The sequence below is a fragment of the Schistocerca americana genome, chromosome 9, assembly GCF_021461395.2.
Source record: "Schistocerca americana isolate TAMUIC-IGC-003095 chromosome 9, iqSchAmer2.1, whole genome shotgun sequence".
NCBI lineage: Eukaryota > Metazoa > Arthropoda > Insecta > Orthoptera > Acrididae > Schistocerca > Schistocerca americana.
This window is the reverse complement of record NC_060127.1, coordinates 27276180-27293569: the sequence shown is the minus strand read 5'-3', so window position 1 is coordinate 27293569 and position 17390 is coordinate 27276180. Positions and strand designations below refer to the sequence as shown.

General features: G+C 39.5%; 1 protein-coding gene across 7 annotated transcripts in view; it reads left to right on the top strand.

Moving 5' to 3' along the window:
• Nucleotides 1-17390, top strand: part of LOC124551330 (ankyrin repeat and SOCS box protein 3-like) — a 214884-nt gene that overhangs the window by 84730 nt on the left and 112764 nt on the right. For 6 of the 7 annotated variants that reach the window (XR_006967816.1, XM_047126348.1, XM_047126350.1 and 3 more), the window contains one exon: nucleotides 2550-2659. Coding sequence is in view for 6 of the 7 variants with exons in the window: in XM_047126348.1 (XP_046982304.1) it covers nucleotides 2550-2659 (110 nt within the window). In the remaining variant the exon portion in view is untranslated. Of the gene's footprint in view, nucleotides 1-2549; nucleotides 2660-5126; nucleotides 5348-17390 lie in introns of all 7 variants that reach the window. The other variant, XM_047126351.1, reaches the window with a different exon arrangement.

Genomic DNA, 17390 nt, shown 5'->3' with positions numbered 1-17390 from the left:
CTTTGTGGATCCCAGTTATGATGTTTAGTTTATCAGTAACCTGATTTGTGCTATTCCTCATTACTTTCATCTTTCTTCAATTTACACTCAATTCATTTTGTGTTCTTACTAGACTGTTCATCCCATCCCATCCATTTCTTGACATCAGCATGTATGCTTGAACTGTTGTTGTTGCTGCCAATTCTGATGAGAATATTCCTATTGCTAAATCATTCAAAATAACTCACTCTTCCACCTACCCTTCTCATCACACCAAGTTATTACTCCATTTATACAACTTTCTGCTGCTGCTGATATTTTCTTATGTTCATCTGAGAAATTGTTATGTTCTGTCCATTTCACGTCAATGACCCCACTATACCTAGGTTGAGCTTTCTCTTTTCCCTTTTCAGATTTTCTGACTTCCCTGTGAGAATCATACTTCTTACATTCCCCACTCCAACTCAAAGATTGTTATCCTTGCATTGGTTACGCGGTCTTTTTCTCATGTTCACTTCTCCTTTGGCAATCCACTCCCAGAGATCTGAATTGTGGACTGAGATGGAATTTTTTTGCCAGTGGGAAGCTCATCACAATTTTTTTTCAGTTACAGGTCACATATCCTGTGGATATAAATGATGTATCTTTAATGCCATTGCCATCTGCATCCTCATACCATTGATCATTGCTGATTATTCTGTCTTTAGGGGTAGTTTCCCACCACAGGGCAAGACTCTGCCCTCTGTCCACTCCTCCACTCTCTTTGACAAGCCCATTGGCCGAATAAGGGTAATTCCTTATGCTGGAAGCTTTTGTCTGCTGTTGCTGGTTTTACCCCTGCTACTGTTAGAAATTTAAAAGAGTGTATTACAGTCAACATTGTCAAAAGTTTTCTCCAAATTTATGAATGCTATTAACTTAGGTTTGATTTCCTATAACCTGTACTCTGAGATAAGTAATAGGGTCAATATTGGCTCGCGTGTTCCAACTTTTCCCTGGAACCCAAAATGATCTTCCCTGAGGTTGTCTTGTACCAGTTTCTTCATTTCTCTGTAAATAATTTGTGTCATTTTCTTGCAACCATGACTAATTAAACTGATAGTTCAGTAATATTCATAGCTGTCAGCCCTTACTTTGTTCTGAATGGAATTATTATGTTCTTTTTGAAGTCTGAGGATATTTCCCCTGTCTCATATATCTTACAGTTCAGGTGGAATAGTTTTTACTCATGGTTGGCTATCCCAAGGATATCAGTGGTTGTGTGGGTATGTTGTCTACTACAGGGGCCTTGTTTCAGCATAGGGCTTTCAGTGTTCTGTCAAATTCTCCACCGAACGAGGTGGTGCAGTGGCTAGCACATTGGACTCGCATTTGGGAGGACGACAGTTCAATCCTACGCCCAGACATCCTGATTTAGGTTTTCCGTGATTTCCCTAAATCACTCCTTTGAAAGGGCACCACTGACTTCCTTCCTTGTCCTTCCCTAATCCGATGAGACCAATTACCTGGATGTCTGGTCTCTTCCCCCAAACAACCCAACCAAACTCAAATTCTTCTTGCAGTGTCTTATCTCCCATCTCACATTCATCTACTTCCTTTCCTCTTTCTATAATATTGCGTTCAAGTTAATTTCTCTTGTTTAGCCCCTCTATATATCCCTTCCAGCTTTCAACTTTTCCTTGTTTGCTTGCTATTGGGTTTCCATTTGTGCTCTTGAAATTCATACAGCCATTTTGTTTTTCTCCAAAGGCCTCTTTAATTTTCCTGTAGGCAGTTTCTATCTTTTCCCTAGTTATACATGTCTCTAGTCACTCCTGTTTAGCCATTTTGTCTTCCTGTCAGTCTAATTTTTAAGACATTTTTATTCCCTTTTCCCTGCTCCATTTGCTGTGATTTTTGTATTTTTATATTTTTTATGGACTTTAAATTGTGTGGTGAGTTGTTGAAAAGTTGACTATCCTTATAGCTTGCACCAGTCACAGACAAAATTACTTTACCTGCAATTATGTTCAAGTTCCCCTGATGTGAGACATTCTCTTATATTGTTATGTCACAAAGATAAACTGTAACATTGTGGGTTCGATGTGCTACCAAAAGTGTACCAGGAATGTGAGCTGAATGAGGGCAACTTGTATTAGTTTTCCATTGAATGACAAATAGGTTTTAAGATTTAATGACAAATGATGCTAAGTGAACTTGCTACGAGTCAATTCTGAATTTCTTCAGAGTGAGAAAGCTATACTGGATAGATGAATCTGTGAATCTGTCTGGTGGGGCAGCATGTGAGTTCGAAAGACACACACACACACACACACACACACACACACACACACACACACACACACACACACACCCACACCCACCCACACCCACACACCCACACACACACACACACACACAGAGAGAGAGAGAGAGAGAGAGAGAGAGAGAGAGAGAGAGAGAGAGAGAGATGCAAACTATTCATAGTTTGCTTTGACTTTATTTAAAATGTTGCAATTATTTACTAGATCTACTAGAATGTAGTATTACATTGCAAGTGGTAATATTGTAATTGTATTGTTTGTTTTCAGCTTGTGAGCTTGATTTGGTAGACCGTGCCCACCTGCTTTTAGAGTCTGGTGCAGATATCAATGCTGCAAATAATAATCATAGCCGGCCTATTCATGAAGCCATCAAAAGAGTATGTTTTATTACCCATATTATCAAAATATTGCTGTTGTTTTTAATGAAATTAAATGAAAACAGATTTTGATAATCAGTTGCAAACAAAGAGATCATATGCACACAAGGATTCACTAGTAAATTCTGCTTCCATGCTTAATTTAATGCTATTAATTACAAACATTATCTTAGGACAATATTTCTCTTTTATGAGGGCGTTCAATAAGTAATGCAAAACACTTTTTTTTCTTGGACCATTTCAGTGGAAAAAATGTGGAATTTGTTGTGGGAAATCATGGAAAATACCTGCTTCAGCCCCTAGAGGTCTGATAGGTGGCAGTGCTTTATGTAGCCTTCAGAATGTCATCTCTAATAGAGGTGTGTTCCAAGCACAGAGCTGTCAATGAGTTTCTTTTGGCAGAAAACCAGAGCATCACAGATTTTCGTAAGTACTTGCAGAATGAGTATGGAGACCTGACAGTGAACAAAAGCATAGGGAGTTGTCATCATGGAACAGTCTCCTGCAGACTGACCACATACAGCTATGACTCCTGAAATGTTGAAAAGTGTGGACACTCTCATTCGAAGTGGTAGACAGATCACAAATAAACATTTTGCTGCACAACTGGATGTCTTTTTTGGTAGTTCTCACACCAGTGGGGTACTCAAATATGTTGAGTTCCTTACGACCTAGTAGAAGACCATGAAGAGCTTCCATCTGTTTGGCCAAATGAAGGATGCATTCCACAGGAAGCAGTATATGCATGGTTGGGAGATTATTGATGCAGCAAGACATTTCCTCTGACATCAACCAAGAGAGTAATGCCATATGGGCATAAAGGCCCCTCCAGTAAGATGGCATAAAGCCACGACATGGAATGTAAATTATGTTGAAAAATAGTGTGCTGTAGCCAAAAGAGTGGAGAATAATGTCGTGTATTGGAATGCTGAATACAACCTGCTTTCAGGATCCTGCATGCTTAATGACTTGTTTTCATCATGAGCCAGCTTGCTCCTATTCTCTCACCCAATTCCCACTCCTTCGCATCAACTAATCCCCTTCCTTTCCATGCTCTCACCCCTTTCTCTTGGTCCTTTACTCTTCTCACTCTTGCCCCCCCTCCCCCCTGCATTATCTCGAACCACATACCATTCCTGTCCCCCTGACCACTCTGGTCTCCTCCTCACTCTCATCTCCCACCTCCTTCCTGCTCCTGCCCTCAAACCCTCCCTGCTCTTTGCCCTCGAATCTCTATCTCTGTGATTACGTCACTAAAGTTATATTCTAATGAAACAGGATTTGAGTCCCTGTCCAGTGTTTTGATAAAATTTCCTGTGTTATTCCTAAATTACTTCAACAGACACAAGAATGATTCTTAAATGGCCATACTCATTCAACTTAGATAGTGCTGTGTATCCGATCTTCCCCGTGTTGTCAAGTTGTTAAACTCTAAGAGTCGATTGTTAAAGCATTTGAACTTATATTAACACAGAAAATGACTTCAGATCAAGCTTAACCCAGAAATCTGCACCTTATAGACGTTAAACCCAGATTATATTGCTGTGAAGCAGAATCAACTTTGACTGGTGAAAATTTGCAAATCAAATTTGGGTTCAAATGTAATCATCAGTTTACAATGTGGTGGCATAACAAAACAATACTTTTGTTTTGTACAAATACAAATTGAAATAATAATATAGTTATTAACATGTAAATGTGTGACTATGGCACTCCCACACTGCTGAAGCTCAAAATATGTTTTTTGCTTATCAGCTAAATACATAATTACTCCAGATAATAATTCTTGGAGACATGTTGTAATTTATGTAATTAGTTCAAAGACATTTTATAGACACTCAGAGGCAAAGTAAGAAACAAAAGTTCAAAATGTTTGCCACAAACAGTTAAATTTGTTGATTTTGACAGCAGCCAATAGTGACTGGATATTTCTTATAAATGTGTTCTCACTGTATCAGCTTGAGTAGCAGTGACTATCAGTGTGTATTAATTGAAGAGCTGACATGGAAAAGGATGTAAGTGCCAAATTTGTCAATATTCCAATTTTGCATTGAAAATGTCCTGTGTGCTCTTGCCAATGGCCAGGAGAGAGATCTAAGTGAAGAGCAAAGATTGCTTGTAGTTTCCACTGATGCCTCTAGATGGCATCTGATGTAACTCCACAGTTGTTGGCATGGAAAAGGATGCATGTGCCATTAAGTATTCAGTGAGAGCTGATGCTACACTTAGTGACGTCTGTGAGTTGATTTTTATTCACTACTCATTTAAGTGTGTTTTGAAATTTTCTGAAGAATTGTATAGAGCTAAGATGTCAAGGAACATCCCAAAAGTGAAGGAAGTGTATAAACCTCCAAACAAGGTACATTTCAATCAGTCCTTTGTTAAATATAACAACATAACCAACTCATTGTTTGCATTAAAATCCTTTGTTATTATTGCTGGTTCCACTTTGTTCATTTCTATCCAGGCTTCCAGCAAATGCTGATATGCATGCCAATCATTGAGGAAGAGTGACATCTAGAAGCTGTATGAGGATTTATCACATTTATCAAAAGAGGCCCAAGGCACGTATTTAATGAGTCATATTCATTTGATGAACATTGCAAAAAAGACACCATGGGAGCCATGAAGACCGAGCAGACAGCAGAAGACAAGTGTCAGCTGTGCACACTATTCCAACATGGCAAGGTACCGTACAGGTGTGTAATAATACCTTCCTAGCAATATTCGGAATATCAAAAAAGAAGAACCAACTTCTCTTGGATAGCTTAAAGAAAGGAGAGACAGTGTTCAGTGATGCCCAAGGCACTTCTGCCACATCACACAAGTGAAAATATAATGCCACTGACACACATAACATAAAATATCATGTACAATGATTCCCAGCAGAAGAAAGCCAGTATTTGAGGCAGAAGTCATTAAAGCAGTGCCTCAGTCCTGATTTAAACATGGCTTTATCATGCATTCAAGGAAAAATTTCCTGTGACACATATCAATTGTCGATTTTATCGCAGAGTCTTCAAGAGAGAATTTCCCAATCTGCATTTTAGATGGTTGAGGACAGATATGCATGGCCCCCACCACTGAAGGTTTCCTTGGGCATGGGTGTGGGTGTTGTTCTTAGCATAAATTAGTTTAAGTTAGTTTAAGTAGTGTGTAAGTATAGGGACCAATGGCCTCAGCAGTTTGGTCCCTTAGGACTTCACACACATTTGAACATATTTTGAGAACAGATACCTGCCGTACCTGCGATAAAGTCACCTACGAAATAAACACCAGTAATGGGGTGTCCAGATTAGCTGCAATTGCTGCAAAAGAGCTTCACCTCAGGAAAACTAAGAAATCTCTAAGACTTCTTTCTGTTCCATTACATCTAGTCAAAATTCTTCGAGCACTATAGTGACTGTTGCTATCAATATGCAACAGTTTATGTTCACGCCCACTTTGACACTTAGTAACATTTTTTATATGCTCCAGATGTCAAATTGCAACCTGTGTATTCATGTGGGAAATTCTACAACATGTGTATGTGGCATGAAGGAATTGGAGGCCGTGGAGGCAATGCTGTTGCATCATGTTTTTTAAAGGTTCTGTCCAATCGATTGACACCTAAGTGCCAGCTGGAAGTATGGTGTGACAACTGCGCTGGTCAGAATAAGAACAAGATGGCGCTACTGGTTCTAATATATCTAGTAGTGAGATGATACTATGATTCTATTGCATTGAAATTTCTGGTCTCTGGGCATTCTTATATACCTTGTGATCGAGATTTTGGTGTTATTGAGAAACAAAAATGTGTTTCGTGCCAGAAGAACTTCAGAGATGAGTAGTGAGATCATTCCAGTTACATAACCCATTTCAGGTGGTGAGAGTGGCAAAATCTTATTTCTTTGATGTTTCCCATGCCTGTGATCAGTTTATGAACACAACATCATTACAGATTACTAACAAATTGTGGATAAAAGTGTCTATGACATATTTACCAGAAATTAAATCAAAGAAAACCTTCAATGAAATGGAAGCATGGGAGCATCATACTATTTCCAAGAAGGGAAAATATGAAGAGTTTGAGAACATGCACACCCTCAACAATGAGACACAAGCAATACATATTAGCAATGCCAAGAAAAAAGACTTATTGGCTATGTTGGATTACCTAGATCCAAAATATCATCACTTCTACAAGGACATCTGCTCTTCCTAACTTTTTATTGTTGTGTGTAACAATGCTTTCAATAACTTTTGTTAATATCTTTAGTGATTATTCTTCAAAACACATAACTAAACTGATTGTACCTAAAGATTAGAAGAAATAAAGCATTTCTTAAGTTCCAGTTACATTTTCTTAACTCCTGAATAATTTACTTTTTGACACTTACATTATTTTCCATATCAGCTCTTCTCTATTATTTTAACTACAGAACACATGTGTAAACAACTATGACAACTGCACACATGTTTATAAATGAAACATAAGCAAGTATAAATGAGTCAAGTACTGTATTTCAGGGGGTACAAGTTGTACTGTCTAGGTAGCAGAGAGGTTGCATAGTGGCTTACGGTGCAGAGGATCTCAGGTTTGAACTTTGCTTGGTTGGTTCACAAGGTTTTTTCTCCAACTCATACTACTCTCTGTGTGGTACTGAACACAAGGATAGTTATAACAGAACTATATTTTGAAATTGTGCTGTGTTTTCTGGGTATTCTGGGCCACTTTGGTGGACAGCATTCTGGGTGCTTACACTATATGTAAATTATGTTGTTTCCTTTTGTTTATTGTACAGATGTAGGAGCATTTCGATGCATCTTCTTGCAACAACAAAGGACAAACCCATGTGTGAAATTTAATGATAAATCATTTAACATGAGATTTTTATCAGACAAAAATACTGTGCAGCAGTTAGGACTAAGGTTAAGAGCACAGAACGAGAGTGTTTCTGCTGAAACCAAGCAAAAGAAACAAGTCACCAACTCCAATGTGCCTACTACTTTTAACATTAAGATTTTATGCCACAGGAAGCTTTCAGGTGGTGGTCGGTGCTTTTTCTAAAATGGGTGCAGCAACAGCTTGCAGTAATGTCCACACAGTATCAGCCTGCATTGCATCACTGAAGAAAGAATTCATCAAAATGCCTGTGCAAGAAAACTTAGAGTATTTTTTATGAAATATCAGTTGCACATTTACCTGGTGATTTAGGCACTATTGACTGTACTCATATCACCAAGAAGTCTCTTGGTTGTGAAGGTGCAGAGATATTTAGGAATCTTCATGGGTAGTTTATGTCAAACATACAAGCAACTCCATACGCTAAGCTTAATTAGAGCATATTAATATGTGTGCAATACAGCACATATAAATTCAAGATGAAAATCTGTCTATGGAGAAATTCTAGTACCAACACGAAATTAAGCTAACAGGAGTCATAATGTGATGAGTGCAGAATTTATTACCAATGTATTTGCATAAATACAATTAACACGTTTTTCTTGTTGGCCGTAATAACTTAATTGCCAACCCCCCCCCCCCCCCTCCCGAGAAAGGTGGCGCAGTGGCTAGCACACTGAACTCGCATTCGGGAGTACGACGGTTCAATCCCACATCCGGCCATCCTGATTTAGGTTTTCCGTGATTTCCCTAAATCGCTCCAGGCAAATGCCAGAATGGTTCATTTGAAAGGGCACAGTCGGCTTCCTTCCCTGTCCTTCCCTAATCTGATGAGACCGATTACCTTGCTGTCTGGTCTCCCCCAAATAACCCCCCCCCCCCCCCGCCCCCCCCCCCAATTCTGTTTTCTGTTGTTTCCAGCAATAAATATTCTTTGTATAGGGAGAAGTTTAAAGATTTATCCTTTTTCTGTTTACTTTCCTCTGTCTGCATAACATGACACCTTCGATAATAAATGCTGTGTATCTACTATCAATAGCTGGTTTAAGTGGTGTTGCCACACGTTTCATGCTAACTTAGATCAACACTGAACCTCCTTTGATGGATCCAAGTTTAGTGTTGTACATCATACAATAGAGCAGAGTCATGAACAGAGTTCAATTCTAAATTGACATCAAAATTGACCTCCAGTCAGCGATGTTGATACAGTCTTCCCTTGTCAGTCACAAGTGTGATTTATTTCTTTTATTGCACTTGTTTTGTAATTATTGATTTCAGTCTCTTTGTTTGTCATCTTCAGCCACTGTGTACAATTGATGTGATTTATTAATGGTTAAGCCAATTAACTGTGGAGGGCATAGACCAAGGCAGTCAGGTAGATGCAGTGTTTTCCAATTTCCAAAAAGTAGTTCACTTAGTACTGAGTAAACCCGAATTATTAAAAGCTTCCACATAACCTTCATGGAGAGTCATAAACTTATGTGAAATTAACTTCATGTACGTCCCAGGGAAGGGTGTCAGGGCTCTTGCTGTACCTGTTGTTTACAAAGTAATTTAAAAAATGTTTATGAACTGTCTTATCACACCAGGCTTACAACAAGAGTCTGTAATCGCACAGGGACTGGGGGTCACACATCCAGGCTATTACATGGCATTATACTTGTTTAGTCACATGCCAGAAATGGATACCCACTACAGGAGATGCTCAAAGTTTTGTCCAGATGTGTCAAGACACACCTGACATTGACACTGCATTGAACAGCCACTCTCTCAGAGATACCTGGTGTATCTCAAAGACATCATGCTGCTGCAACAATCCTACCCACTAGGTCCTCCAACAATGTAGCTTCTGTTTCATACATGAGGCCCTTCATATACCGACTGGGGACAGATCAGGTGATCATGGTGGCTTGCAACTGGCCCACTGCAACTAATCCAGTTGCCAGGAAAGGATGCCTGCATGTCTTCTGAAATGCACAGGGGCTACATTTTGTTGAAATTGAATGCGGTGATGAATAGGCATGGGAACGTCATTCAGCACATCCGGCAGAGCGTGTTGCAGGAACATGAGATACATGGGACCATAAACTTGGCCCAGGAGAATGTATAGCCGAATGAAATGGCCTCCAATGATGCCACCCCACACGTCAAGGGTAAATTTGTGTTGTGAGGCATGCTTACGTGCAGTATGTGGGTTCACATCCGCCCATTTATGCAAGTTTTGAACGTTTACAGTACCTTCAAGTGAGAATGCAGCCTATTTCGTGAAGAGGATGTTCACTGTAAAGCTTTAGTCTGCAGCAGATTCGTGCAAAAACCGCCAAGCAAATCCCGTGCACTTGTTGTAGGCCCTGGTTGAAATGCCTGGATACACTGGAAATGAAACAGATGCAATCCTTTGTGCTGTACAATGTGCCAGACTGAGGGATTGGATATATCAGTGGCACAGGATACACCTCGTGTACTTGTTTATGGTGTATGCTGCACCCTTTCAAGAAAGTTTTCTTCTGCCACAACTGTCCATGTTGTTTGTTGGTAAACAGCATCCGGGATGTGCATTGGAATGAGCCAGTTGCACACAATCAGTGATGCAGGGTGGCAAATAATGTGTGGCACGGCACCTTTCTATCGGGATATTTTGCACGATACAATTGCACGGATTCCTCTCCATTGCAGTTGGCTGTGCCCTAAATCAAATGCGTCTCAGCCATTTCACGGTGCATGTAGCTAGCCATATTTTGCCCAACTCTTCCATGGCATGAATGGCAACAGGCTCCACATGCTCTGCCCTCTAGCTAGCATAGTGCCCTCTCGTGGCGTTTGCAGCCCCCATTTCCTGTGTGATTACTCATCCTTGTTATATGCCCAATATGCCATGTCATTTTGTAAACTTTTTTTTGAATCGCCCTGTATTAATGATAGGGCAGACAATATTAGCAGCACTCTCAGACCTTTGCAGATTATTTGATAATCTATAATGAATAAAAAGTTCCTGGGTTTCCAATCACGTTAAGTGATTAATATTACATGAGCTTTTGGCCAAGCACTCTTGGCCATTGTCAAATAGTTTGGCTAACAGTAGGCTGTAGGTACACCCTTATATAAGATACACTGGCTGCCAGCTGTGACATCACTGGTGCTCATGGTATTGCCATATATTGCATATGTTGACTCTGTGTTCAATCTGCCTACTTCAACCTCATGAGTGCTGGAAATCTGCTTTAACTGAGCGTGCTTTAGCCACCAGATAAAATTTGACAAAACATCTGTTGTGGCTTGCACTAACAGCTTCTGGGACTGTTAATTAATGGAGCCATTGAAATAAAAATTACCAATAACACCCTGAACAGAAACTGGCAGCTTGCTGCTCAGCTCAATGTGGACTCCAGCAATCATGCGATTGAAGTGGGAACACCAAATGCCGTACGCCCATATCTGCTGATGCTGCAGGCACCAGTGATGTTACAGCCAGCAGCTAGAGTGTATAAGGGGTGTACCAACAGTCCAATGGCAGTCATGCCTCTTAAAAATGGCCAAGGAGTGCTCGGCTGAAAGCTCTTGTAATTTTAATCACTTCATGTGACTGTAAATGTGAGAACTTTTTGTTCAATGTTATTGGCGCAAGAGTCTGCATTCGTACATCTAGAATGAAGTATTTTGTGAAAAATTTACAGAAACATTCAGTTAGATCTTGATAAGATTTGAAAGTTGTGCAAAGATTGGCAACTTGTTTTAAGTGTTGAGAAACATAGAACTGGGTACTTCACAAAAGGCAAAATCCTACTGGTTGATTCGGCTCAGCTTTGATGCTTTAGACCAGGGCTTCACAACATACGTGCTCGTGGAGCAAGCTGTGAGCAGCAAGGCGCGAGCACGGAGCAGCGCGAGCACGCTACCCCCCACTACCGGACCAGAGCGGAGAGTGGGGAGAGTCACGTGGGGCACGCAACAGCTGCCGCTAGTCAATGTAAATCCGCGGCCACCTGCAGGGATATCACTCACCAATTATTACTGCGACAAATGAAACAAATAAAGGAGAATGTACACGTGCCACATAATTTTATTAGCTTAGTGTATGCCTCTACATTCGTATTAATTTGTGAACTGTTACACATTAAAAGGTGTCACTGAAGTGTGGGATTCTTGGTTATCTTGTACTTTTTGCCCTTTACAATTGCGTCTATGTTCGGAGTAATTGTTCTTGTGCATTGTAGGTGCAGCGTAAAGTTTAAATTTCGATCAGTCAATGCGTTTCTCAGGCGCGTCTTGTTACATTTCATTGCAGAGAACAGTTGCTAACAAACATACGTGGAACGGAACATTGATATTATTGTAGCCACCAGTTTGTGCAAACGAGGAAGTATATCCTGAGGGAAGTGTCTGTAGAATTCCAAAAGATTTTTCTTGTTCTGAAATTTGTCTCTGTATTCTCTGTCACACTGCAGGTCAACAATTTCTAGTTGCAGCTCAGGACGAATCTCTTCAATATTCGCTGAATATGGAGAGGAGAACAGATCAAAATCACTGTCTAGTGCTGTCAGATCTTGAAAGCGTTGATCAAATTCTTCCTTCAGGGCAACTAAACTATGTGAATAACATTCACAGTCTTTGTGAACATCTTGCATGGATGATAATTTAGGAAAATGAGCTAGATTTCCTGTTTCCAGCCGACCCACCCAAAGTGTCAATTTCATTTTAAAAGCTCGTATTCGATCTATGAAATGAGTAATTAGCAGATCTTTACCTTGTAGTGAAATGTTCAAAGTATTCAGATGGCTAGTTAAATCTGCTAAGAACGCGAGATCACATTTCCATGAAGGCTCTTTCAATTCAGGAACACGCATGTTATTTATTTCCATGAACATATTTATCTCATCTAATAGGCAAAAAAATCGATTTAATAATTCGCCACGACTAAGCCAGCGGACCTCGCTGTAATAAGGCAGGCTACCATACTGGCTTTCTACATCCTCAAGAAAGCTTTTAAATTGCCTGTGTTGTAGCCCATGCTTCCTTATATAATTGGTTGTACGAACAACAACACTCATCACAATTTTTAGAGTGATACTCTTTGCATATAAGTTTTCCTGGTGGATCACACAGTGAACGCCCCTTATTTCATTCGGCACGGTCAGTTTTTGCATTTTCTCCTTCAACAGCGCAACGAAACCTCATTTTTTTCCCCTGTCATCGCTGGTGCAGCGTCTGTAGACACTGAAACTAAAGAATTCCACGGAAATCCTATGTTTTCAACACTTTCTTCAACACTACTTAAAATATCATCTCTGGTTGTAGTGTTCTTCATGGCTACTACATCGAGGAGCTTCTCCCTCACCTGAAGATCTCTATTAACACCTCTAATAAGTATGGCAAGCTCCGCTGTTCCAGTGATATCAACACTTTCCTCCAGAGCTAGAGAATACGCCATAAAATCTTTACAGATATTTGCAAGCTGGCTCTGGACGTCGTCTGCCATGTCCTGTATGCGACGCATAATGGTCATGTTAGATAATGGCACAATCCAAAACTGTTCAACTTGAGATGGACACAAATATTCTGCTGCAGCTACCAAACATTCTTTTATTAAATCACCATCAGTGAAGGGGCACAGGGATTTTGCTAAAAGCAAAGCAATTTTGTAACTCACTCTGAGAACTGCCTCAGTTGATTTTTCTTCATCGTCCAGATCTTAAATTTCCTAAAAGAATTCAGCGTTTTGTGGCATACTAAACATTTTGCAACGCCATCTTTCTCTGTTAACAGATACAATTCCTCCCAATGGGGGTTGAACTGCGAAAGCATGGTTGGGGTTACACAACGGCGACTTGACATGATTCTTAACCAGCGAAGTGACTGTTAGAGCTGATCGTAGTACTTTAAACGTTACACAGTCGTCGCGAATTCAATAGGAATGCTGCGGCCCTATTCAAACGTGCGTGCACATTTCCCCTCCCTCCCTACTCCGTGACCTTTCACCTGCTCGCGAGCACGTTCCTGAGCAGACTCGAGTACTCGCGCTCAAAACCGGCCAGTTGTTAAGCCCTGCTTTAGACAGACTGTTTCAGTCAGAGACTGGGGGGTAAGTCTGTGTAGGATCAGGTTCAGACTTCGTAAGCGAAGCCTCCTGACTAGCTGCATCCTTGATATTACTCGTCACAGAGTTCTAGTTTGCCTCTGGCAGTTACTTCACTGTTCAGAACTTATATAGTGAAAACTGAATAGGCTGAAGTCTATATCTCTCACTTCATTGTCGACTGGAATTTCTCCAAAAAGTAAACATAGCATGAATGTAAAGACAAAAAGCATCCTTAACAGTTATTCTTGCATTAGGTGTTACCTATCTCAAGTTTTAGTGAATTGGCAGTAACAGTTGCCTGGCTAAAGTTTTTAAAAAACAACAAATAAGCTGAATAAATCTTTGCTTCACAGCTGGTATGAAATCAGCTGAAAGGTTGGAACTGCATGCTGACTGGGACTCAAAGTCAGAACCCTCAGTTTCTGTGAGGAAAGCTCTTATTCAGTGAACTTCTGTGGCAAACATCAAAATCTGAATCTAAGCCACAATCCACTTGTACCTTACTCTTATTTTTCATACCCTACAGTACTGTTCCTACACTTTACTCTAGTAGCTCCTCTGGGAGAATTATGTGGTGGAGAATGATTTAACCAAAACCTAAGGTTTGTGTGCTATTATATGTCAAAAACATTTTTTTGATCTCTTGAACTGAATACAAAATATTAGCATAGTCCATATTACATGAACTGCAGTGTGTACTTCTGGTATGTTGATCATGTCTTTTATGCTCACACATGCGTGTACATGCATGCGCTGCCCCCCCCCCCCCCCCCCCCCCCATTCTCTCTCTCTCTCTTTTTTCCTATTTATCTCCATTTATTTGGTGTTATCCCAATACACATTCAACAACTCTTCATGCTGTGGAGTACATAAAATTGGCTATTTTATGTTTTTCATTGTCCAAACATAAAAAATAAATAGGAATTTCAAGTGTCTTAGTCACTTAAGACATTCGATTTAATTGGAGTGTTTAGACAAGTTTTAATTGGCTACTTCTCTCCATAATGTAAGATGTGAGCTACTATAAGACCATAAGAAATATGTGTTCAGTTTAGACAGTCACCACCTAGGAAGAAATTCATTTGTTTGGAGTTACTGTTCGTAGATGTTCAAAAACACATGAGAATCTAATGCTAGGTGTACATTGGTCAATAGTAATTCTTTTTAACTTATACTGTAATGTTTGTGAATATGCAGGAGATATTGCATTTGTGGCATCCATCTGAAAAAAAGACAGATGTCAAACTCAACAGATAGATATTAGTCACAATTCTGAAGCTCTTTTGTACTATAAGCTACATTTAACTTGCATTAACGTAAAAAATTAGTGAATGGAAACTAGCAGGCCATGTATTTTTCTATTCAGTATATGCAAATAAAGTGCATGTGCTTGGCAAATATCACCCTTCTCCAGCATCCACAACCAATACTGACAAGGTAAGTAGTTCATTATGCAGCTTAGATGTGTAAAAAATCAAATTCTTTTAATCATCTACATCATTCAAACTCAGTAGAGAAACATTACACAGTTTTAAAAAACTTATAAAATGAATAGTAGGTTTTTTTTCTTTTTTTTATGAAGAAAGTGAAACTTCTATGTAAATAAGGAAAAAATTGCTGAATCAGATATAGCTCAGGCTTTTATATGTTAAAGTGTCCTTGTAGCACTAAACTGGAAAAGAGAGATTCCTCCTTGTGTTATCTACTGCTCGTCCCAGCCTATTGTGCAAATGAACACCTTGGGTGATGGCATGAGCTGGTTCAGGACAGCTCATCCCAGCCCAGCCAAGTCTGATGAGTCCCAGCCTGGCACGGTCGAGTGCGTGGAATGGATGTGGGCTAATGCCTGGATTTAGTCCTTTATGATTTCTCTCCTTCCCAGTACTAAAAGAAATTGTGTTGCTGATGGACTGTTCCTTAACAGCTTTCCCAGTGTTGCATGTTGTGGAGGTTTCACTAATTGGTTCATAAAAGTGAACAGATACACACAATGCAGAGTGCAGCTTAACAAATTGTAGGAACAGCAATTCTACTTGAATTGAAAAAGGAAACAGCATAGATAACAGTAAATAACAAAAATCTTTTTCATCTTGTATACACTTAGCTACCACCAAAATAAAATTTTGACTCAACCTCAAAAAATGCTGCTGCACCAAATTACATAAAGTTATTCCTGATCTTCAAAACAAATTTTTATTAAACAGTCACAGAATAATTAGGTAGAGAAGCTAATCTCACTCACTTCAACCATGGTTAAGAAGTATAATATAAGTCATTTAGACATTGTTAATGAGAGATAGAGGAGATACGCATTACCTCATATGAGAGAGAGGGTCTGAGCGTGAGAATGTGATAGCTTCAAGTGTCGTACCTCTGTTGCAGTATAACATATCACTGCCTGAACTTGTTCATACCAAACAGGTAACACTGTTGCTGCACCTCACATATTCATGAAATGCTAAATCGTGGGCATGTGTCTGTTGCTCACTCACAACATTTATTTTGAAACTAAAAATATAAAATTTCTAACCTACATTATTTAAATATCTTAGGAGTAAAGGTAACAACTCACTGAAGAGTAGAGGCATTGAGCTGTGGACAAGCACATGAATGAAATAGAGCAAGTTCAGCAACAAAGGTTACATTCTAGCTTATAGATGATCAGGTGAAATCACATTTTTAGCACATATAAACTGTTAATTCTATAGACAGCTTCTGTGTCATCTTATTATTTTATAGTTGACCTTCCTGATCTGTACTATCTTAGCTAATCAATTTCAAATGCTTCCTCCATCATCTTCATTGTCTTCTTAATGCTCAGTATGATATAACTCTAGCTATTCTTTTCACCCATCGTTGTTTTACGGCTGAAAAACTTTCAATGCTATTCAGGTAAAACATCCATTTTCACACCATTAATCAGATATGCCCTCTCAGATATCACCATCCTTCTACTGCCATTTACTTTTCTCCATATATTCATCTTCCAACTAATGAGAGGTATAATATCCTCTGTATAGGGTATAACAAAAATGTCTGGCACAAATAGCAGGGCACATTTCTCACACGTAGACAAAGAAATTGTTACATGAACATGGATCTGGAAATGCTTTGTTTCCCTATTACATTTTCTCCATCTCATCAATCATGGGAAACACACATGAACAGCAGCATACCACATGCAACTCTCTCACAGGAGATGTTCAATATGGCCTCTGTGGGCATTGACACATGCATCAACCCAGAATCTCAAATGCGCTGATGTATCTCTGAAGTAATGCATATGGTTTCACAGCCTTTCATAATACAGCAACAGAGACTCAGAACAGATTGTACTGCGGTTCCATACACAAGATCTTTCAAATGCCCCATAAATAAAAGTTCAGTGGGTTCAGGTCGGGGGAGCATGGAGTCCAGGCAATTGATCCATCTCTACGTATCCATCCATCACTGAATCTGTTATTTAGAAGCTTAAACACTAAAATGTGGAAGTGCTCCATTGTGCACAAAGTACACGTTTTGTTGTGCAGCTAAAGGCACATCTGTTGACAGATCGAGTAGATCATTCTCTATGAAATTATAATAACTTTGTTGAGCATGGGTGGAAGAAAGTGAGACCCCACCAAATAGTCACCAACAATGTCAGCCCAAACATTGACAGAAAATCTTTGTTGATCAGATGCTTCAACAGTTGCTTGAGTATTAACATCTGACCATACATGCTGTTTGTGAAAATTAATGATCTGATCTCATTGAAATGACCCTTGTCT